Raw genomic sequence first — 22959 nt, 5'->3', positions numbered from 1 at the left:
ACTAATAAATATTTATATTTTATTGTCGTGTCATCATTATTATTTCACTTTTTCAATTTTGTTGTAGTTGTCAGAAAATTCGCCTAAGCAAGAAAATAAATATTTCATCTAGTTCCTTCACCACCTATAGAAATAACAATACCATCACACTTTACTTTGATCTCCTTTATTTCCACATACATGTATGCAACTGAAGTAGTCTCTTACTGTATTCACATTGTATTACTGTTGTTTTTGTTGAAAAAATCAATTCTTCTTTTGCTATTCCCCTCAAACCACAAATGAGAGGGTGTTTCTGAAGGTTCGAGCAAGCATGACGAACGTGTACAATACATGTATTTGCCCAGCAAAAATATGTGAGAAATCGACTCATTAATGATGTTCTAACAGATGTGTTTAGATATTTCAGTGCAAAAAGCTACAACTCAGAAGATATCTCTCTAAAATATCTGTACCATCTCTTGGCACAAAGGCCATCATATTTTGTGAATATGATTTTCTAATCCTAAACAATGAGCATAACTCCATTAGTGTAAACATGTGAAAATTAAGAGAATCACCTCTTATTCCCACAAACTAGTATTTCTGATGTCACGTTTAATGCTTCGTGATCCTTCTTAAGACGGTAATGTCAAAATATAAACCTAAATATAGAAGGTAATAACAGCTTTGGGCACACTACAAACTCGATGGCATTTACATTCATACTTACAAAACATAACAAGCTTATGAAACATAGCATCCCACATCCCATTACAGGGAAAAGAAGCCTCTAAAAGCACTACGAAAATTAATCTGCACTTCTGGGGGTTTTCTGTTTGTCTCAAACTCATTTTTATCCATGCCTAATCTTGCTTTATGTGATGTAGCATCACTGGAGGACGCATATAATGTTTCCTTTTTTCAACAAGAGCATCCATTGATGATTCTACCATTCATAGGGTTAGGGTTACATAGAAAATGTTGAAAAATAATTTTTAGTATGAACATCTGCTTCAGGAGACACTGGCCACCTATAACAAGAGAAATACCGACTCCATTGTGTTTGGCTCTGCTCAAATAAAACAATAATCTTCATGAGAGAATCTAATATGAAACAGTATCAAAAATATGAACAGTCAAGCATAGAAAAGGGGAAAAAAGGTAGAGGCACAACCAGACAGGGGGATGAACAAGATGACGTTGTTAAGAAAAAGTCAAAGGTTTTATTGTGTATCGTGGCTTGGAAATTATTGTCACAGAGAGCAGTGAGCAGAAATCGGGAAGCACACTGGTCTGAGGGGAAGGGGAAATTAGGGTTGTGTTCTTTGGATAGCTAGAGCAACCTGACATCACAATGAATGGAGACACCAATTTCCAAGGGGGGCAAAAACAACAACAACAAAAAAAATCTAAAGCATATTCTAAAAACAAGCTGATAACAATTTATACTTAAGCAAACAAAGACAGACAATTGTTATTTCAAAGTCAAAAATCGGCAACTAAAATGTAAATATCAAACAGCCGAGGTTAGGTTAATACGTATTTGTCCTGGTCAGGGCGTCCTCTGATCTTTCAGCTCCCCATCATCATGCAGGTCGGGGAAGGAAAGGGGTCAGTTTGATGGATGTGTGGGCTTTCAGCAAAGAAACGTCATTTCTGGAGTAGAGGCAGTAATGTATATGCCTGCATGTTTTCTGTGATTGACTGCTGTAATCCGGTGCCGTTTCTCTTGAGTGTGATGAATGAAGGGCTGATTGACAGATACAGGCGTCATCAGGGTGGGCCCCATCCTCCACCTTCCCCCACTTCCCTCCTGCTAACCATGGGATATTTAACCAAAATTGTGCAGCGACAGGCGGAACATGTCATTGGTGCAAACCCACGCCTCGTTAATGTTCTTCAGGATGAAGCTCTGATGGAATCCCATGATGGGGTCGTCATCTGCCTAGACAAAGCAGACACACAGAGACTTAGACGGAAGATTTCATTCTGTGCAACACTTCATTAAAGAGAAGGGGTTAGGGCTGGGCGATATGGCCAAAAAATATATATATCACGATCATTTTTTTTATATCAGTCGATATCGATAATTATCACGATAAAAGTCAAATCTTTATTTCTTTCAAGTTTAAAGGCAGGACAAACGCTTGCCAAACTGGTGAACATTTCACAAATCTGAGGTAGAACATTCAAACATTTGTCATTTTTCCTTAACAAAATAAATATCTTTATTGGACAATTCATTTCTTAGTTTCTGCATGTGCTAATTTTTATTTGGTAAAATGTAATATTCTGACTGTTTGAGTTTTATTAAACTTAACCATTGGTCATCCAGTATCATGCATTTAGATCATGATAACCTCACTATCATGGCAAAATGTAACTTTATGGTTTCTATGGTATTTGTATGAAAAACAGTAGCCTAAATACATTATTAAATACTGTAATCATATTCCATCAGTCCTTTAATACATCGTCTACATTAATAATAGAATACAATTCAATATGTATATCCCACATTTCATGGTGCAGTTAATATTACTAGGCTAACGTTACAGTAAATCCATGGTAAATGATGGGAATTTGTAGACGGAAAAGCCTTCTGACTGTATCGTTGCGCACAGTGTTTCTCCTGTTTGTCAGCGCTGTTTTATCTGCCTTTAAACTGGTTTAAATCACTGAGACATTGTGTTCTTCGCTGAATTCAAGCGCTTCTCACTGGATCTCGTGACGAGAGCGATCAGAGTAAACGCATCGGCTCTAGTGAGCTGCGCTGCCGTTTGGACTTTGAGCCGAGCGGATAAATGGTACGTGTGGCGCACGGTTTCGTTCCGCTTTTGGCGCATAAACATTATCGAACATTTATCGAACTCTTGATATCGTTTTATTGAGAAAAATTATATCACGATAATTATCGTTATCGTTCCCTTTCGTAAAGGGAACTCCCGCTGCATCGATACTCGATACTTTGGGGAATGCCTTCGGCATGAAGCGTCTGAAGTCTACTATACAACTATTCCAATCTTGATTGGTGCAACGTCATTAAGTCACGCGTGACATCGCATGTGACGGTGATCCGGAAGCTATAAAACGGTCACAGGAACCAGGAAGTGTTAGCTTCTGGTCTTCAGCAAGCGCTCTATGTACAACTTGTCTGTCTTATTTGGTGTTGTTTGTCCTGTTATATTTCAAAAAGAGTATTATATGGTATGAGTATGGCCGAGAAAAAGCAATTTAGACAGTGTGCGTCCCCTTGCCCACGTTTTCTCGCCGAGGGTGACACACACTCACTGTGTGTAGTTTGTTTGGGAGTGGAGCATGCACAGGCAGCGCTCGAGGGCGCTGTCTGTGCTAACTGTGAGATCATGCCCCTGAGAACGCTCCGCTCCCGGCGAGCTATGTTCAATGAAACCGGCCAGCCCCGCGATCCTCGTGGATCAGGTCCCGCGTCTGTCGAGGCAGCGCGGCGTCTGCATTCATGGGGATCGCAGCGGGATCTAGTGGATAATGCTGAGACGGCTTCGGCCCTTTCTCAGCATTCTGAAACTAGTTCCCGTGGTTCCGCTCAGGGTGCGGAAGCCCGCGCTGCGGCTTCTTCCGCCCCGGTAGCGGGACCGATGCTCGAACTCTCTGGTTCTGAGGAATTGGAGAGTATGAGCATCGACGCGGGGGAATGTGAAAATCAATCATTCCCCTGCATTTGAGGAGCTGCTAGAGGTTGTGACCAGAGCAGTAGATAAATTAAAGATTGACTGGCCACCTGAGGTGCAGGAAGCGACAGTAAAAAGTAAGCTCGATGAGCGCTTCCTGCAGCCTCGGTCACAACCTCTACGTCGGAGCCTGCCATTTTTCCCCGATCTCCACACTGAGGTGTCGAGATCGTGGGATAAGCCCTTCTCCTCGCGTATATCTGGCCCCAATATTCATTTATATTCCAATATATTGGGTGCTAAGGAGGAGGGCTATGGGATGATGCCCAGGGTTGAAGAGTCGTTTGCATCGCACCTCTCCCCTGACGCTGCATCATCCCTGCGGGCTCCGACGCTTCCCACCAAGCCCTGCCGTACAACATCGGCCCTGGTGGGAAAGGCATATATGGCGGCAGGTCGGGCTGGTAGTTGTCTGCATACAATGGGGCTGTTGCAGGCATACCAGGCCGACCTCCTCAAAGAGGTGGACGACAGCGGGGAGGTCGCCTACGATGACATCAGGGAGATGCGTCGTGTGGTTGACTTGTCTCTCCGTGCTACCAAGGAGACGGCCCGCGCCATCGGCCGCTCCATGGCAGCATTGGTAGCTACGGAGAGACACCTGTGGCTGAATCTGTCGGGCATCGGGGACAAGGACAGGGCTTGTCTCCTCGATGCCCCGCTTTCGCCTTCTGGCCTTTTCGGCGACGGAGTCAACCAAGTCGTCGATAGGTTTCAGGAGGCGAAGCGACAGTCAGCCGCATTTAAAGAACTTATCCCCCGCCGTCGTTCCAGGTCTCGTGGGTCTGCTGCCAGGGGGCAGTCCCAGGAGGCCGCCGCCAGCTCCTCACACCTGCTGAGGCAGAAGGAGAGTGTTGCTTCTCGTGCTCCCCCCCAAGGGGCCTGGAGGCAGAAGCAACACCCTCAGTCGAAGTCTTCTAAGCCGAAAACAGATCTGAGGACTGTTATTCAGGCGAAGAAGGCTTCGGCTAAGAGGCCATGACAGGACACCCAGGCCTCTGAGGGCATCCCCCTCCGCGTGAGATTTTTAAAACTTCGCTCCGCGGAGCCCTCAGGAAATCGATGTTGCTTCCCGCCGCCGAGTGCGCCTCGGGACGCATCGAGTTCCAGCGAACGTATCACACAAAATATTTCTATAACATCTAGTGGGTTAAAGCGTTTGCTACCTCTCACGAGGCCTGTAGAAAAAATTATTCGGTTAGCTCCTGCCAGGAAACTGCTTCAGGTCACCGATAATAAAAATAAATACAAAAATAAGGAAAAGAATAAAGATGTGAATATAGCACCTGAGGTCAGTCCTGAGAGACTGATTCCCTTAGTAGATTATTTAGACACCTGGAAAGGTCTTCAAAATATATCTCAGTGGGTCCTGAATACAGTTGAGAAGGGATATAGAATCCAGTTCCAGTTTAGACCACCTAAGTTTAGTGGCGTTATTCATACACTGGTAGCTCCTGATCAGGCTCAGGTGATGGAAGATGAAGTTCAGACTCTTCTAGCTAAGGAGGCCATAGAATATGTGCCCTTAGAGCAGAGGGATTCCGGGTTCTACAGCCGGTACTTCATAGTTCCAAAAAAGGATGGTGGGCTGCGTCCCATTATAGATCTCAGGGTATTGAATAAATCTTTGAGGAGATTTAAGTTCAAAATGTTGACTATACCTATGATAGTTCAACAAATCAGATCCGAGGACTGGTTTGTAACGATAGATCTTAAGGATGCATATTTTCATATTTCCATCATCCCACATCATAGGAAGTTTCTTAGATTTGCTTTTGGGGGAAAAGCTTATCAATACAGAGTTCTTCCTTTCGGCCTAGCCTTATCACCTCGCACCTTCACTAAATGTATGGATGCTTCCCTTGCTCCTTTGAGACTTCAGGGGATTCGTATCCTGAATTATATAGATGACTGACTGATTCTAGCTCAGTCGGAAGAACTGGCAATTCAACATCGAGATGTTGTTTTGAACCATTTGAGGTGCTTGGGGCTGAGACTCAATGTAAAGAAGAGTTCATTGACTCCTCTTCAGAGGACTACGTTCCTGGGAGTAGAGTGGGACTCAGTCACGATGCGGGCACAGTTGTCTCCCGCTCGTATTGAAACTATTTTAAACACAATGAAGAGTATCAGGTTAGGCCAGGCTATCACTGTAAAACATTTTCAGAGAATTTTAGGGCTTATGGCTGCAGCTTCCACGGTAATTCCCTTTGGTCTGCTTCATATGAGAGCCCTGCAGTGGTGGCTCAGGAACAAGGGTTTTTCTCCTCTGGGAAACCCTTTTCGCACGATCAGAGTTACGCAAAGATGTCTTCGTTCTCTGGTCATGTGGAAGAAACCATGGTTCCTGTCTCAAGGTCCGGTTTTGGGAGCACCATGTGAGAGAAGAACTCTTACTACGGATGCTTCCCTCACGGGCTGGGGTGCGGTTATGGAGGGCCGTTACACCCGAGGTGCTTGGAAGGACCATCATCTCTCATTACATATTAATTGTTTGGAGATGTTGGCTGTATTCTTTGCCTTGAGGCACTTCCTTGTATACCTCAGAGGCCATCATGTTCTTGTTAGGACAGACAATATGTCGGTGGTCTCGTATATCAACCGCCAAGGAGGTTTGAGATCTCGCCCTCTTTGTAGACTTGCGCATCAAATCCTTCTTTGGTCCCAGGGCAAATTTCTCTCTGTGAGATCCATTTATATTCCTGGGGTTGAAAATATGGGAGCAGACATCCTGTCGAGGCAGGGGCTGAGGCCCGGGGAATGGCGGCTCCACCCTGAGGTGGTTGAGCTTATATGGAGAGAGTTTGGCCGGGCGGAGGTTGACCTGTTCGCTTCTTATGAGAACTCTCATTGCCCGCTCTGGTACTCTCTCTCACATCCAGCTCCTTTGGGTTTGGATGCCATGGTACAGAGGTGGCCGAGGTCACTTCTGTATGCTTTTCCCCCGATCGCTCTGCTCCCTGGGGTTCTAGAAAGGGTCAGGAGGTACGGAGTGAGACTACTCCTTGTAGCCCCGTACTGGCCGGCCCGAATTTGGTTTTCGGACCTTAATAGTCTCCTGGAGAGTCCTCCATGGAAAATTCCTGTTAGGAGAGATCTTCTGTCCCAGGCTGGGGGTACAATATTTCATCCCAGACCAGAGTTATGGAGACTATGGGTCTGGCCCCTGAGGGGGTCCCATCCATAATCAGGTTGCCTTTCCACTGAGGTGGTTAGGACGGCCATTCTAGAACCTCATTCTACTAGGAACTAAACAATTAAGTTAGGGAGGGCATCGAACCCAGTGTTATTACTGCCCACTGGCTTCAGTTCTGGTGTTCCATCCTACTCTCTAACGGGACCTCCCGTTCATGCTTAGGGCCTCTGTGGCGGCCTTAGTGCCCTCCGCAAGCCTCTAAGGGTGTATATGTTGGGACATTCCCACTCAAACTCCATGTTCCAGTAGATTGGAGGATAAATCCTTTCGTCCAGCTTATTGGCATCAGGCTGATGGGGTATCCCTGGCACCCATCATGTCCTGTGGATGACATATATTATATGTATGAGTATATATAAATATATATAGAAGAATCTAAGGAGTCGGTTTCCTGTTTATCTTACTCCCTGGAAGAGTGGTGATGCTGCCCCCTCTCACTTACTACTGGAGGAGCCACTCTGAATTGTTTTTTGCTCCGGTACTGAGGTGCCGGTGGGTAATAATTATGATTCTTCAAGGTATTCTATCCTCCATCGCATGTGTCGGATGGTCAAGGTCATAGCCTTGGAGGGTTCTATGTAGGCCTCAGGCTGAAAGGAGTCAGTCCATCTAGCTAGATCAGGGTTAGGAGCTATTTCCCTTCATTACTAAGTGAGCAGCTGGCTTTCTATAAACCAATAGGCTTATCTGAAGTATAAGGTGCGCTTTTGCCTTCACCTCTTATCCAATGCTTTCTATTGTATGGGGCTCTCATCCAGGAGGTCAGTCGAGCCTCTAGTTCCTGACCTCCTCTTTTTTACAACCAAATCTTATGACAAGCTAGTTTGGATCTGTACTCCACTTATTCTATCGTCCGTGAGATGTACCAGATGCTTTGTACCAGGGCGTTTTTCTCTCAGTATGGCGGCGTGGGTATTCGTTCCCCAAAGTATCGAGTATCGATGCAGCGGGAGTTCCCTTTACGAAAGGGAACGTCTCGGGTTACGTATGTAACCCTCGTTCCCTGAGTAGGGAACGAGACGCTGCATCACTCGGCCATACTTTTCGCGCCCTGAGAACGACTTGCTTTGACCAATTAGAAGCTAACACTTCCTGGTTCCTGTGACCGTTTTATAGCTTCCGGATCACCGTCACATGCGACGTCACGCGTGACGTTATGACGTTGCACCAATCAAGATTGGAATAGTTGTATAGTAGACTTCAGACGCTTCATGCCGAAGGCATTCCCCAAAGTATCGAGTATCGATGCAGCGTCTCGTTCCCTACTCAGGGAACGAGGGTTACATACGTAACCCGAGACGTTTTATCGCCCAGCCCTAGAAGGGGGTATAGCTAAACCAGAGCTAAAAATTCTAATTCTGTTACACTTAATCAAAAATCATGCATGTTTTCAGATATGTTTAGCAAACTTCAAGGCAAATTAATCCAGATACAGAAAGACAAAAGCTGCATTAAGCATCCAAGACAAATTTAAGGCTGAGAGTTTGTCACAATATTCTAAATTTTTCCCCAATAAGTTAATTTAATTAATATTTTTTTAAAGGATATGTTGGTTAGTGAAGGTGAAATAAAAATAAAAACATGACAGTATATAAGACAAATGCATGGAAAGGTGATAAACAATCTGGGTCAGTTTCTCATAAACACTGAGCCTAGATCTGGGCATCAAATTATCTTCAGTAATGAATCACCATAAATAATACAATAACCCAAGACAAGGGATCATCTATGTCATGTATACTGACCTTTTATTAGGTTATTGTATTTTATTAAAGGTATAGTTCACCCTAAAATGAAAATTAAGTTATCATTTACTCACCCTGGTGTTGTTCTAATGCCGTATTCCCTTCTTTCTTTTTCAAACCACAAAATCTGAATTTTTAAGAAATGTCCTATACGCGCTCGTAATGGCAGTAAATAGCAGCCAGCATCAAGCTTTTTAAAAAAGAAGATGCAAAAGTATCACAGAATGATCCCATGCAACACATGTTGTATATTCCAAGTGTTCTTGTGGTATACGATAGGGTTTGGTGAAAAACAAACCGAAATTTAATGTATTATTATTTTAAGAAAATCCTGACCTTGGCCATTGGTCTTTCATGCTCGACTGCACGTTCATGAGACTCTAGCGCTGCAGTTGTGAGAAATCAAGATTACCAAAAACGCGACATGAAATATAATCCATGTACCTTCTCTAAGGTGAATATATCCGTTGTGTTCATCCTAACAAGAAATTATTGAGATATTTTGACTGTCGTCTGATAACCGGAGTTCCAATCTGGAGAAAGTACATGGATACTTTTTTGGGGATTTCAAGGCAATGTATTATATGTCGTGGTTTTAATTAATCTTGATTTTTTCACACAACTTGTGTTCTTTTTCTGGGTGACTGTACTGACTCGGACTGTATTGCAGTGCTAATAGAGGCTCAAAACTGCACACATGGAATAACCGTGAAGAGATGATCAACGGCCAAGGTCAGGATATTCATTAAAAAATACATTACATTTCGGTTCATTTTCGGTTATACCGGTTATGGAATATATGAAACAAGTTGCATGGGATCATTTTGTGATACTTTTGCGTCTTTTTTAAAATGTTTGATGCTGGTCGCTATTCACTGCCAAATTCTCCTTTTGAGGTCCGAAAAAACGGCATTAGAACAACACCAGGGTGAGTAAATGATGACTTAATTTTCATTTTAGGGTGAACTATCTCTTTAAATACACACACTAATGTAACTCAAAGAAAAGAAGGTTAACAAGGTTATAAACTGCAAGATAACCCATGCACTGAATACAACTCTGTTGTTAAAACTTGGAGATGTCATTTTAGTACACATTTAACCCAGTGTTTTAGTATACATCAGTGCAGTGTTGTTATTGTTAACTAAAACTATGAATAAATTGTTAAAAACAAAGCTGAAATCAAACAGAACATTTATTTTTATTAAGTTTATATAAGCTTTTGCCTGGGCAACTAACTGAAAAAAAGTTTGAGCCGAAGTACTAAAATGAATAAAACTAGAATAAAATCATTTAAATGATTTAAAACAATAAAAACCTAAACTAAAATTAAAAATTAATGTATAAAAATAAAACCTAATTTAAAATGTAATAAATACTAAATTAAAAATAATTTGACCCCAATGGTCAAATATTTAATAACTAAATATTTATAACTGAAATCTAAAAACCTTAATAGAAATACAACTGATCCCAAAAGTGCCATATTCACACATTTTGAGTTCAAGTTAGTTTTTCTTCTCATCCCATGATGGCTAAAATACAGAGCTCTTCATAACAAATCTTTAGAGTTCAAAATAAAAGTCATTGCTCATTAAGTTGAACTCGATTTTTTTCACGTCACTCATTCATTGGTTGTTTTGATGCTGCAAAGGCGCAAGGAAATCGACAAACACACAACAGGCAAATTGGCATCAACAAATTCAGCATGTCATGACATTCCCACCATACTAGATCCACACAGATGCTTGATCTGAACACAGCTTAAAGCCGTTAGTAGGGAGCCTGTGTGGTGTGCGTGAACCCAAGCGGACACTGGTCCTTACAGACATTATTAGGAGGAGGAAAGGCCATGTGACCACCGAGAGCCTTTAGGCTCAAAGGTTGTGCAGGGCAAGCCTGAAGACTTCATTGGTGCAAACCCAGGCAATGTTGATACTTTTCAACAGAAAGGTCTGGTGGAAGCCCAGCACCTGGTCATCGTCTGCCTGATAGACAAACACATACACTACAGCTCTGAAATACTTATGAAATCTTTGTCTGCGCACTACCATGTCACGTAAGGTGAGAGGGAAAATCAAGAGAGGCTGAAACCTTCCACGGCTGCTCTCGAGTTAAATGCCACTGGGATTAATGTTATGCATTTCAAATGGGCAAGAATGCCCTTTTAGACCTTTATCCCGTACATATTTGCCAAAACTGTTCACCTCAAGCCTTGCTGCAATAGCATAACTGTCAGAAACCAAAACTAAACTTAAAGAAAATGTACTTACTTTTAGTTGGCCTACTACCATACTCAATATGCAGCTATCAGGGGTGGGCTGGTGGTCTTGTGCTGTTATGCTGTGAGCTATTTTTGTGAAGGGCAGGCTCTGAAAAAGATAAAAACAAAAAATGATGTATATTATCAATATATATTAAATGGAAAGATACCTTACTACTAGGGATGCACGATATATCGACCATAGTTGGCCATAGGAGTGTAAAATTAATTTGAAAAGTTAAAGAATCTTACACTGGTTCAAACTAGGCTAGGCTAATGTATTGTATTGTATATGTTTGATTTATGTTGAAGTGTTTGGGACATGGCTTTTAATGGTGAGCCTTTTGTTTATGTAAACAGGCCGTCAAAGCATATCAAAATTTAATTAGATTTATCGGCCAATATATCAGTTATCGGCTTTCAAATGTAAAGAATTAACGGTTATCGGTATCGGACAAAATTGTAATATCTGTGCATCCCGACTTACTACTTCATATACAAACTGTGATTAAAGAAATGATCAATATTTAAATGTGGATGTACTGCCTGAAACAGTACTGTCTCTACAATAGATCTGTACAATATCGGGTGATTTTATTTATTTATTTATTTATTTTTTAGGAAATAAGAAATTAACCCTAACCTATTAAACTACTTTGAACCAAATTCCTCCTCTAACAAAATACACAAAAATACTTACGGAAAGCTTTTCGACAATGGCTGCTTTTCCCTGGAATTGCTGACCCTCCCACGTAAGGCATGATGCATCAATCTAAGAGAAAAAGAACATGTAGATGAGCTAAATAAGCCAATATGTAGATAGTGAAACAGTGCTTTGGCCAGTCTTATACATACATATACATCTTCGCTGTCGGGTGGAAACCTTGTATCTCCAAAAACACTACTATTCAGAAAATGAAAAAAAAAAAAAAAAAAAAAAAAAAAATTAAACACCACATTGTCAAAGTTCATATTTGATGGCTTTATATATAGTCAGACTTTCATGTGTCGTCATATTATTCACCAAAATCAAGCTCAAATGGAGTTACAAGGTTTTTGCAAGGAATTTTGGAGAATTTCAGACATACACGTTTTGTCCGTCATTAAAAGAACGGCTGCATCTGAGGCATAAGTGCATCGCGTGACCTTTTCATCAATTTACAGGTTATAAAGTGCTCAGTTTATCCTGTCATTTGGCCAAAATCTCATGTTACTGAAAACAATGTGCTATACATAGGGCTGTGCCGGTAAACTTGACAACCGCACCACCGCGGTTGTAAAGCGCCACCGCGGTGGCTGAATAGTACCGGCGGTGTTTTGCCTAAAAAAAATGTTTGTATATGAATGCTGTTTTATATAAATATTATGACACACAAAGCTTTGTTTACAAAAGAAATAATAGGTTAGCAATTAAATGTTATATCGCAGCCATGGAAAAGTTTGAATTCATGACGAATGAGAGAGTTGTAGCCTACGTGAGCCCATAAACTTAAGCTTTGTCGACTTTGAATTCTGGTTTGCGATCTGGTCACCCGATTATTAGCGAATTTAAAAATATTCCATTAGTTATCCCTTATAGAAAGCTTGAATTATCTACTTTTAAACAAAACAATTCAAAACGAAAATAAACCGACTAGCATATGCTTATGTTTTCCATATGAAGTGTGCATTTCTCAGGCGCGTTCACTGCAAGAGTGAGCATCGACTTCATCTTTGCAGCTCGACACTGACACACACACACGCACACAAAACACTTTATTAATAAACAATTCAAATGTCTCCTTGCTATATTTGACACGTTCATAATCATTACTTTTGCCGGTTCTTTGTGACAGCTGTTATGTGCGTTATTTGCAGCACTGCGTCACCCTCCGGTTACATGAACGTGTCACCACTGCATCAGCACCAGAACATGGAGATTTTATTTAGAGAATGATCGCACAACAGACATTAGAACATTAGATATTCTTTAATTAAATCAACTAATCGAATATTCAAAAATCGTGACTCATCCCTGAATGGAATCTCTTTTTTCTTTTCCCATATCTTCACTCGCGTCTCACCCAAAGGGTGGGTGGGGGGGGGGGGGGGGGTCCTGAAAAATTCGGTTCGAGAGTAGAGATAAAATCCCGAGGCACACACGCACACACGCAAGGTCTCTCGCTCCGATATCTATGTCTCGCTCCCTTTCTCTGCCGTGCGCGCGCTACGCTTGCGCGCTCTTGCTTCCGGGAGATTTTAACTGATTTGCGGGCATCAGGGAGCCGCTATCAATATGCGGGAGACTCCGGGAACTTCCGGGAGACTTGGGATGTCTGAAGTAGAAAAACGCTGTAGGACAGATAGCCAACATTTTTACTTGTAAGTCAAATTATTTTTAACACAGTTTGTGCTTGTTAGACATATGATAATTTGTAAGGCGCGTCAAGTTCATTTTGTAAAGCGCGTTTCACACGCGCGGGTGATTTTAGTTTTGCTTTCTCTGGCAGCGCGCAAACAGCTTAAATGCCTTGCCCTTGTGGAAGATAAAATTCGCTCTTCATACCTTTTTCAAGTAGAAAACATGAGGATATCAGAAACGAGATCGATGGTCTCTTTCCTGCTCGTGTCCACATCCCTCTCAAAGCGCAGAGCGGTAGGCTTTATCACGCGCCTTTGTGTGGAAAGTTTATTTTTTTTATTTTTTATTTTTTTTTAATAGATTCAACTTTATTATATTATGTAAGTTACCAGTATTTACTGATATTTATTTCAATGCTTTTCAGGCTTTAGTGTGTTGTTTCTTTCTTTTTTTCTTTTTTTAAAACACCCCCCCCCCCCCAACCCCCAACCACCGCAACACCGCCGGTATTTGGGTCCATTACTACCGCGGTGGTAAAAAACTGCCACCGTCACAGCCCTAGCTATACAAAGGCAATTTAAGACAGTATTGGTTACGACTCGACGACAATTGCTAGATTAACACACACTTTTTCACTCCTCAAATACATAAAACATTAGCCATATATATATAGTTTTAAGGTTTAGTCACATGCTCTTTTTACTACTTTTCTTTTGTTAAATATTTGCAAAACCCACAGACAGATGTAAAGGGTGACCAATAGTAATGATCTATGAAAAAAAAAAAAAAAAGGAGATACGAGGTTTCCAACCGAAAGCAGAAAATTTCGTAAATTAAGAAGTGACAGTGACAAATAACAGGTGCACTCACAGAAGATAAACAAATCACACATAAATACTTTATTTTAATCCACAGATGACACTAATATATTTTGTTTGTTAAATTTCCTCAACAAATATCCAACATCAATATTGTTTAACATCTTTTATATGTTGCTCAAAATATAGATCCAAGTATGAGCATTTTAGGCAAACAACAATTCTGGCCTGAAAAGACTCTTCTGTTGAACACACGACAAAACTCGTTTGTTACTGGGCATCTAGCGTCACTCTGCAAGACATAAACCAAGGGACGCTTTGAACACTAACGTGATGGCAAGACAGAGAGACAATAAAAACATTTCTAATTGATATCTCTCTATCTTAGCTAAAGGCACCCACACAAAACAAGATAATCGGGCCGATTTTTTGCCCAATTCCCCCCTTCCGACAAACCTGTGAAGTCCCGATTATCTTGATGGCTCTACTGATTCTCTTATCAGATTTTCCTGTGGTGCGAGGTGTGTTAAGAGTGATTGAATCTGCTCGGAAGAATATCGAGGTATGGAGTTTTTTTTGTGTCTTTTTTATGCAATCAAACAAACTGTGTTTGAGAGCAAAAATAACTTTATTGTAATTATGAAAAATAAAAGATTGCAAATAAAAAGTATTTTTTACACTTCTTGCAAGTTGAAATGTTTTGAATTCAAGTGAAGCTGCACTTCACAAGGCAGTATCTAAGTACCAGAATGGCAGACTGAAGTGCATGTAGCTAGATAACCAGTTAACTTTATAGGATCTCTAGCGGCACATGATGTTGTTGGTTACATTCAGAGCAGGATATTACTATGACAGTCTTATTTAATCTTGACCTGTACATCATTAAAAAGAATTTAGGGCTCTAGCTTCAATATTTGACCACTGTTTATGATACACATGGTTACCAGTGACAGACATTTTTCATTTCTGTCAGAAATACACATCAAACATGCAAAACAATACCAGTTACTGCTATTTCAAATGAAACAATGAGATGAATCATTTTAAGAATAAAGGATGTGTAAATGAGAAATGTATATTAGGATCAAATGGGCATGGCCAAGAAAGCCTGCAGCAAATGGGCAGAAAGTGCAATAAAGCAGCTGTATAATGTCACCTGTGTAAAGTTCAAGAGTTTATAAAAGTTTGGTACAGTGAAATATAATCAAACTTTGGATTTTGTCAGGCCATTATAGTGTTTGTCATCATATTTAGCACTCGCTTGGACATGGCTGAAAAAGACAGAGCACTCCAAAATGGCTCATGCAACTGTATTATGCAATGTTAAGTACCAAAAAATTGTTAATGTAAATAATGATCAAAATGTATATTTCTTTAGGGCATTATTAAGCTCATGTGTTATATCTAACAGCAATGCACTCTACAACCCCGCACTCTGTCAGAATCAGACTGACGGGAACGCGTAGTGGGCGTGGCCAAATTATTGCACCAAGGGAGAGCGACCAATAAATACAGGTCTTTCATTCTGGTACTTAGATCCTGCCCACTAAAGTGCAGCTTCAGTTTTTAGAGGTTTTAGAGTCGCAAACAATGACAGCAGAACAGAGAGCAAAACTGCACAAAGAAAAACAAAACATTTACTCGCACTGCGAACACTGAGTTTTGCTATTAGTTACTTTATTTTTGTAATTAAAACAGCTTTAATAAGACTTTTTATTTGCAATCTTTTCTTTTTTTAGCTACAATATAATTGTTTTTGCTCTCAAACAATATGTTCGATTGAATAAAAATGACAAAGTATCGGGGCTGCACCGATCTCAAATCATAAACATCCAACATGTTGAATATTTACGATCAGAAATCTGGCCACGGCACATATTACTTATAACAGTTAACAGAAACCTGTTGTGTGGGGGGAACCCCGAGGACAAACGCACACAGATTGTCACGTGGAACGCAACAATACCAAATCAGAAAGCAAGCTGACGGAAGACAGATACATAACATGACTTCATCCAGACCTTTTTCATTTTTTTTCACTAATTTTCTTTAAAAAACAGTCCAAACACTATCGCCATTTCTTCTTGTCCGTCGTCTGCCATGTTTGCTTACTCTAAAGTCACGTTTGACTGCGAGATTTCCAGTGTTCAGTCGGGACTCTGGTTGTTTGTGAATGGAATCTGTTAGTGTGTGGTGTGCTGTCTTAGTCACATGTCGTGGCACTCCACACATTATAGGAACAAAACTGTTAAATCTGTCTTTTTATTGTCATGTTTGTGGTCTCTTACATTTTGAAAATCTGATAAGTTTTTAAAAATCTTTTAGTGTGGGACAGCCTTAAAGGACTAGTCAAGAGAGAACTATCCTGAGCAAAAGAACTAGACACAATACTCACATATATTGATCCAAGTTGAGTCCTGTCTGTGTCAAACAGCTGATAGTAATGTTGCACAAAGCTGGATCCTATTTGTTCCCAAATCGGCTTGTCTCCCATTCTGATTCACCCTTCTACAGGCACTAGTGGAGACAGAATAAATGACTCAATGTATATGACTTACTGAGGGTTGACAAATGACAACCATTGACAAGATCATAAGTACAAAAAAAAAAAAAAAACAGAAAGTTAAGGAGAATTTAATCTACATTTAAAGGTGCACTGGCTTTTATTTGACCCAATATTACTTACCAGCAATTTTGGACTTCATACAGACAGCTAATAGCATGCGGCATGGATACACAATTTTTGTATACTGAATGCTGATACTTCACACCAAAGTGTTTGTTTTGTTTTTATACTATTACACTTGTGTGCGTATTGTGTATGTTACACTGTTTGGTTTGTTTAGATTTACATGTAAAAGGCTTCACACACTATGCAAAAGCAAAAGCAATATGTGAAGTAAACATTATTAGTAACTTGTCAATTGCATGATAGGGCTGGTCATGTGATATCAACATGGCGGCCCACTCTGATAGGAGTCATCTCATGTTAGTGTAAATAATTTGAATGAAATTTTTCTTTGACTGTATGCAAAATGTTTATTTAGCAAAATGACTAATTTCACCTTTTTAGTTTATCTGACAGTATATGTCCAAACATAGACCTACACACACACAGAAAAATAAAGAAACAAATCACTCAAACAACAAAAGCACACAAAATTAAAAAAGCCACACAGATCAGACCAAACATGGCTTGATTAAAGGCCTGTTCACCAAGGACAATAACTCTAGTTTTAATAATTGTTCTAATACTATGGGAACCAAGTGCAGGGCCTGAATTTCATTTTGGAAATTCCCAAAAAATTCCCCCCCAAAAAATTATTATATTTATCTCGCCTAAATGTTTGCGCTCATTGCATTTTTACAATGGGGTAATATTGTTGTTAAGAATATACACAACACAAGGAAGCTTGATTTAAATTGTTTAATTAAATTAAAAAAAGTAGCACAAATAAATACAATAGAATAAAGATACAAATAAAGACAAATAAAGAGAAAAGTTTTTTAATAGGTCTAACACTAGTATTCAGAAACACAGAAACTGAATAAAGTAATCAAATGGAAAATAACACTGGGTAGTCCTGACTAAATTAAATTCATAGGCTATTAATCCTTAACTTAAAGCTATCTTTTGTTGCTTTGACAACAAAATTATTGACAGACACATATGGCTGCCGTCACTTAAAGAGCTAGTGCACGGATCCTGTGTTCATTACACTGTCACATGCGTTTTAAGTTTATTACAGACAAAACCGACTATGTTTAGAGTGTACTCACGAAGACCGAAATTGACAGTTTTGCGTGTTAAAGCAATATAATCCGCGAAAAAGAACTTTTGTTACTGGCCAGCTGTTTTTGAGGCGGCTTTTCTATGAATGTGCGCATTGAAAATCATCTCTCAGAGAGCGCGCGAGCACTGAATAGTTTTAAATCGCATGAATGTTTAGACTGGTAAGCCTTAAAAAGACGTGCAAATGGTAAATTTCAGTCATGATGCACTGCTGGCCCGATTGTGCAAGTGAATATTCCGCCATGTCTCGACTCTTAAACGCGAGTGTGTATTATCGCCGGCTGCGGCGCTTGATGTTTGCCTTGCGCAACACATTTTGAGAGACAGAAGTCCTTTTACACAGAGATTCCGGAAAATACACGGATAATGTGTCCCGGGACAAATCGTTTGATTTTGGTTCATTCACACTGCCAGTGATTTTCCGGTGTTGTGCCAAATTTTACGGCAATTTCCCGGGATTAACGCACTGTGTGAAAGGGGCTAGAGAGATAGAAGACGCGGCACCGCTGAACACCCACGCTGTTTGTGAAATTGCGTCTCGCAGATAGGCTAGTTGTTAAAAGACTTGTTAAAAGATTTGATTTTATAATCTGTGTGGATTAATTTACTTACACAACCTACATGCTAAAGTGAATCAATGATTGCGGGAATTTCCCGCATTGTAAATGGGAGACCTGCGGGAATGATTAGAATTATGTGCAATACCCGCCCCGATATTCGAGCCCTGAAGTGTGCTGCACACACCCTGAAAAGTGAAGCCAAACCATTTCAATCACCCCTGGTGGCTGGCTGGAGTATAGGTTATGAACCCCACCCACTGAATGGGATGAGCTAAACTAAATGAAAAAAAAAAAAATTACACTTCAAAAAATCTTTCATTTTAGTTAGTTCTTGTCACACTGACGTATGTTCAAGAGTTCATTTTTATAATAAGTTTGGTTTTAGTGTCTTCTGATTTGATGCTGTAAAAACAGAGTATTTAGTGTATTTCTTGAAACTTTTTTTTTTTCCATTAAGAATTTCTATTTTCATTTTACAGCCAGTAGTGTGAAACTCAGAGAGGGCCTCTGAGAAGGCCTCCGGTCACAGAGTGCACAATGTCTCACTTTAGCAGCTCTGTGAAAAACACCCAGCCAGCTGTACCAACCACTGTGGAACATCAGATGTTTTAATATGAAGATCCGTTTATCAAGCGCAATGATGCAAATGACACTGTAAAAACGGGTTTTCTATGTTACTTTGATGATAAACTAGGGGACGGCTATTAGGAATGGAGCCAAGAAAAGAGATGATTCATGGGGGAGTACAAAAAAAGCATGGGTGAACAATAATAAAAATAAAAAAAGACCTAATGAACACTCATTGGTTGAGCAAAGTTGGGGGCATAGACTGTAAAAAAATATGGACGTAGTGTCCGTGACGTCACCCGTAGGTTTCTGAAGAGCATTTTTGAAGCCTAAAGTAGGCGGAGCCGGCCGTCACCATCTTGGCCTTGCGTCACTCCCGGATAACAGAAAATGGGCAAAGAGGTGGGGCGTGAGTGGAGCTGAGGAGCTCAATTAAAAGTTCCTATTTTTGCCCTTCGAAATATTACAATAGTTAAAAGACATGGCTACAAGTGAGACTGTGTATCGTGATTCTGTACTATTCTGCTAGTTGAAAATGCATTATGCAGTAACTTAATATTACTCTGAGAGTGTGTGTGTGAGACAGTGATTTATGTGCATACATGTCAGTCACTCTTTTTTAGTCTATGGTCCGTCAGCGCGGCATCGCTCGTCAAGTTCGTAGAGAGCTTATTCAGTCCATTTTAAATTCTGATTTTGGCCACCTCTCCATAGATATATTGCCTATGAAGTTCAAGTAAATGCGCTAGAAAATCTGCGCACATTCTAGGATGTGCATTTAACGTTATTGCATGGACGGAGAAAGCGCAGACGCCTGCAGGATTTCATCTGACGGTACATAAGCATATTATAATCCATCTGTTCCGTGAGAGCAGAACGAACGAGCCTTTATTGACGTTTTTAAATCTGATAACTCCAAAAAGCAACGAAATTGTCAGACATCCATTAGTGCATGTTCACAGAGGAAAACAACTGAAATACAGCGCTGGTTGTTCTCTCGAATGATACTCGACGACAACGACGGAACCCAAAGCCGTGGGCGAAGTAATGGGTGTTTTAAATTGTATGAAATAATCCAGAAAAAAGCACAAAGCACTGCAGAGGTGGCAAGTTCAGCTGCTAAAATTTGCTGAAGTGAACTGACGGCTAGTAACAGCAGACAAACGGCTAGCATTGACATCAGCGGCAATCCACCTGTCACTCAAGTGGCCACGCCCTTGCAGAACTTTAAATATTAATCAACTAAACGGAAGAGTTATAAAAAAATTCACCCCCCCTCACAGTTGTCATGAAGGGCAAAATTAGCTGTATAGACCAAAGCCACATACAGACACCAGGCTGTAAACATGTTTTTTTCTGCTGTAAAGTTGGTCATTTTAACATGGGGGAGATACAGATTTGACTCACTTCTGACAACAGCCTCAAGCGGCCAGTCAATGAATTGCAGTTTAACTCACTTCCGTGTTGGTTTCAAGAGAGAGACGGGGAGGGGAGGTTGCCGCTTGGTTGGGGGGCAAGGTGTAAGAAACAGTATTATAATGAGGGTCTTAACTGAGGTTGTTAGATGATCACCTGGCTGAAACCCCCTGAATCGAGAAGTTTCTTCATAAACAAACATTGAATCTTGCCACTACAGGTGTACCATCATGATTGACAGCTGTCTTTGAGAAAAGGTGTGTTCGACTTGAAACGGCACTGCGCAGACCTATCGGTGTATGTCATCAAAGTAGCGCGGGAGCGATTAGAGAGCAGACGGCTCTGTATGCTTTCGAGTTTCTAATCGCTCTCGTTGTACTTTAATTGTCACACTCTGAACAGTCTGCACATCAACGCTTCAAGTCGAACACACCTATCAAGTCTACAGTAGCATGACATGGGCGGGACCTTTATACAGCGGCTCCACCTCAGGATAACTACTGGCTCCAAATGACATAATCCACAATGGTCATTTCTGGTATATTTTGGCTTAATTTTTCTACAGTGGAAGGAAGTTGAGACACGTTGTCCATCTTTTTTTTCCATCACCATATATGAGAATAGTTAAGTCTACACAACAACTATAACTACAAAGATGAATAACATCATTGGAATCACTTTCAGAAAGATTTTGTCCATCTGATTAATGCTAAAAAAAACATTTACAGCCAATCTGAATCAAGTTGATCGTACAACGATTTCCACCAATGGTCTCTACGATCAACAAAGGGTGTTTACACGACATCATTTTCAACTGAAAATGGAAAACTTTTTATGGGTTTTAGTCGTTCATCTACATGACAACTGTGTTTTTGGGGCCTGAAAACGCAAGCTTTTGAAAACAATGTCTTTTATCTTCTCCATGTAAACAACAAAAACTTGAATATGTGAAAACAGTGCTGTAATGTGCATGCATTTTACATGTTTGCGGGGTGTTTTGACAAGTGACGTCGCCAACTACTGACCTGGCATGCATAATACAGCCTTTGTCGTCATTTTCGAATGCTCGATCTATTTAATGTCAGGCTGCCGATGTTTTTTTATCCCGTCAGCCAGGGGGGATAAAATCGTTTTGATATCATTCCGCTGTAGAGTTATCATTATAGTTGTAACTTGTGCTGTGGACTTACCTATTCTCATAAATTATAACAATTGTTAAAACTTTATAATTATCCTCCTTGATGTGAACGGGCCTTTATAAACTTCTTTCTACTTAGAAACTCATGGAATCTGACACACTCCTGCTCCACCCTGTTAGAGACCCATTCAGATTTGTCAGCAACTTTGGCTGGTTAATGTATCATGTGCTTGCTTGGGCCATGATTCACTGCAGTCTTTCAAACTTAAACAATGAATTTCCTCCAAAATCTATAGTGTGCCTTATATCTAACACGTACAATCGTTCCTTTTATAGTTCTGGACTACACAACACGCATTTAATGCAGCTGTTAATGCCAATTTATCTCAAATTACAAATGTATGGGTGACAATAACTAACTTGCTGGAACGATTACAGTCAAGCAAGAGAAGTCGATTAAAATGGCATTTAAATGAATGACTGATTTATAAAAAAAAACATTCGGCTTGCCATTCTAAAGAGGATTTTAAAGGTTTTAGCTTGTTAGTTTGGTTACAAGTAGGCTACTAACTCAATCAATTCAAATCAGTCAGTGGCGATAAGATGACTTCAGAATTGTGGTTAGAATCATTCCTTCCAACTGCAACAACTATTTGATCGAGAACGTTACTAACCATTAAAAGTCAACGTGCTAAGAGTATTAGCTAGCTTTCATTGGCCTCGGTGAAGACTGATTCATTGTAGCAGTAGCTTTAGCCGACGTGCTAACTGTCTACAGCGAACTCGCCGGCTAAACTGTGATAAGGAAAAAGTTGTGCTTTACGTAGAAGTGAACGTTACTTTTTAAGTATCGACTCGGAGTTTGAATAGTGACGGTCAACTTGGAGCAAATGCGCTCTCGTTCAGTTCTAAAAATACCTCAGAGCCATATGAGCTGCATGCGGGCGCGAGACCCTCGCGCGGCCCGTACACGCTCCAGTCCTATAGGCGTGTCCTATTAGCTAGCGCTTCAGATTATTATTGGAAAAAAGCCCCAGTCCTACTTTGCATAAAGTATCTATAAAGTAGTTATGTGCAGTGTAAATACAACGTTAACTGTTATAAGTAATATGTGGCCAACATCTTACCTCAGTGAGCCCTAAACCGAATCCCCCGGTTCCAGTTATGGCGATTCCAGCGCGCCGTGAACAGAAGTTGAGCGGCCTCTTCAGTTTGAGCATGCGCAAAGCACTTACACACTGCTTTGAATTTTGATTCTTGACATTCAGTCAACCGATTCTTGATGTATTGCTTTCCAAATCTAAAACTAGAGCTTCGAGCAGCAGGTGAATCCAAGAATAGTATACTTAAAATACTCACACAAGTATTGTCACTCAGAAACCAACTTCTCTGCTATTTAAAAACTTTCTAAATTCTATGTAAAATAAAAC

The 22959-nt window shown here is 40.5% G+C and overlaps 1 protein-coding gene across 4 annotated transcripts; it reads right to left on the bottom strand.

Moving 5' to 3' along the window:
* Positions 1 to 153: 153 nt before the first annotated feature.
* nutf2 (nuclear transport factor 2) lies at positions 154 to 22788 on the bottom strand. 4 transcript variants are annotated; one of them, XM_081372277.1, is made up of 6 exons: positions 22448 to 22662; positions 17121 to 17159; positions 16451 to 16572; positions 11597 to 11668; positions 10907 to 11005; positions 154 to 1927 (listed from the first exon to the last, which is right to left on the bottom strand). In XM_081372277.1, exons 3-6 carry the CDS (start codon positions 16547 to 16549, stop codon positions 1814 to 1816), a joined length of 384 nt encoding a protein of 127 aa, XP_081228403.1. In that variant the 5' UTR covers positions 16550 to 16572; positions 17121 to 17159; positions 22448 to 22662; the 3' UTR covers positions 154 to 1813. The 4 variants fall into 4 exon arrangements, 3 of the variants coding, with proteins under 3 accessions (XP_081228403.1, XP_081228401.1, XP_081228402.1); XR_014030629.1 differs by lacking the exon at positions 17121 to 17159 and adding an exon at positions 10460 to 10621 and having other exon boundaries at positions 168 to 1927; positions 22657 to 22753; XM_081372275.1 differs by lacking the exon at positions 17121 to 17159 and having other exon boundaries at positions 22657 to 22788.
* Between the last annotated feature and the right edge of the window lie 171 nt (positions 22789 to 22959).

This window comes from Scardinius erythrophthalmus (genome assembly GCF_964197995.2).
Source record: "Scardinius erythrophthalmus genome assembly, chromosome: 8".
Taxonomy (NCBI): domain Eukaryota; kingdom Metazoa; phylum Chordata; class Actinopteri; order Cypriniformes; family Leuciscidae; genus Scardinius; species Scardinius erythrophthalmus.
The sequence above is the reverse complement of the archived record's forward strand: the minus strand, read 5'-3'. Positions and strand labels throughout refer to the sequence as shown.

Bases quoted from the DNA above. Each gene is read 5' to 3' on its own strand.
- nutf2 (XM_081372275.1), bottom strand. From the start codon at position 16,549: ATGGGAGACAAGCCGATTTGGGAACAAATAGGATCCAGCTTTGTGCAA. The intron at 11,669-16,450 runs GTGAGTATTGTG...TTTTTCTCTTAG, and splicing joins CTCAACTTGGATCAATATAT to ATTGATGCATCATGCCTTAC. The intron at 1,928-10,906 runs GTAAGTACATTT...TGCTTTGTCTAG, and splicing joins TGGTAGTAGGCCAACTAAAA to GCAGATGACGACCCCATCAT.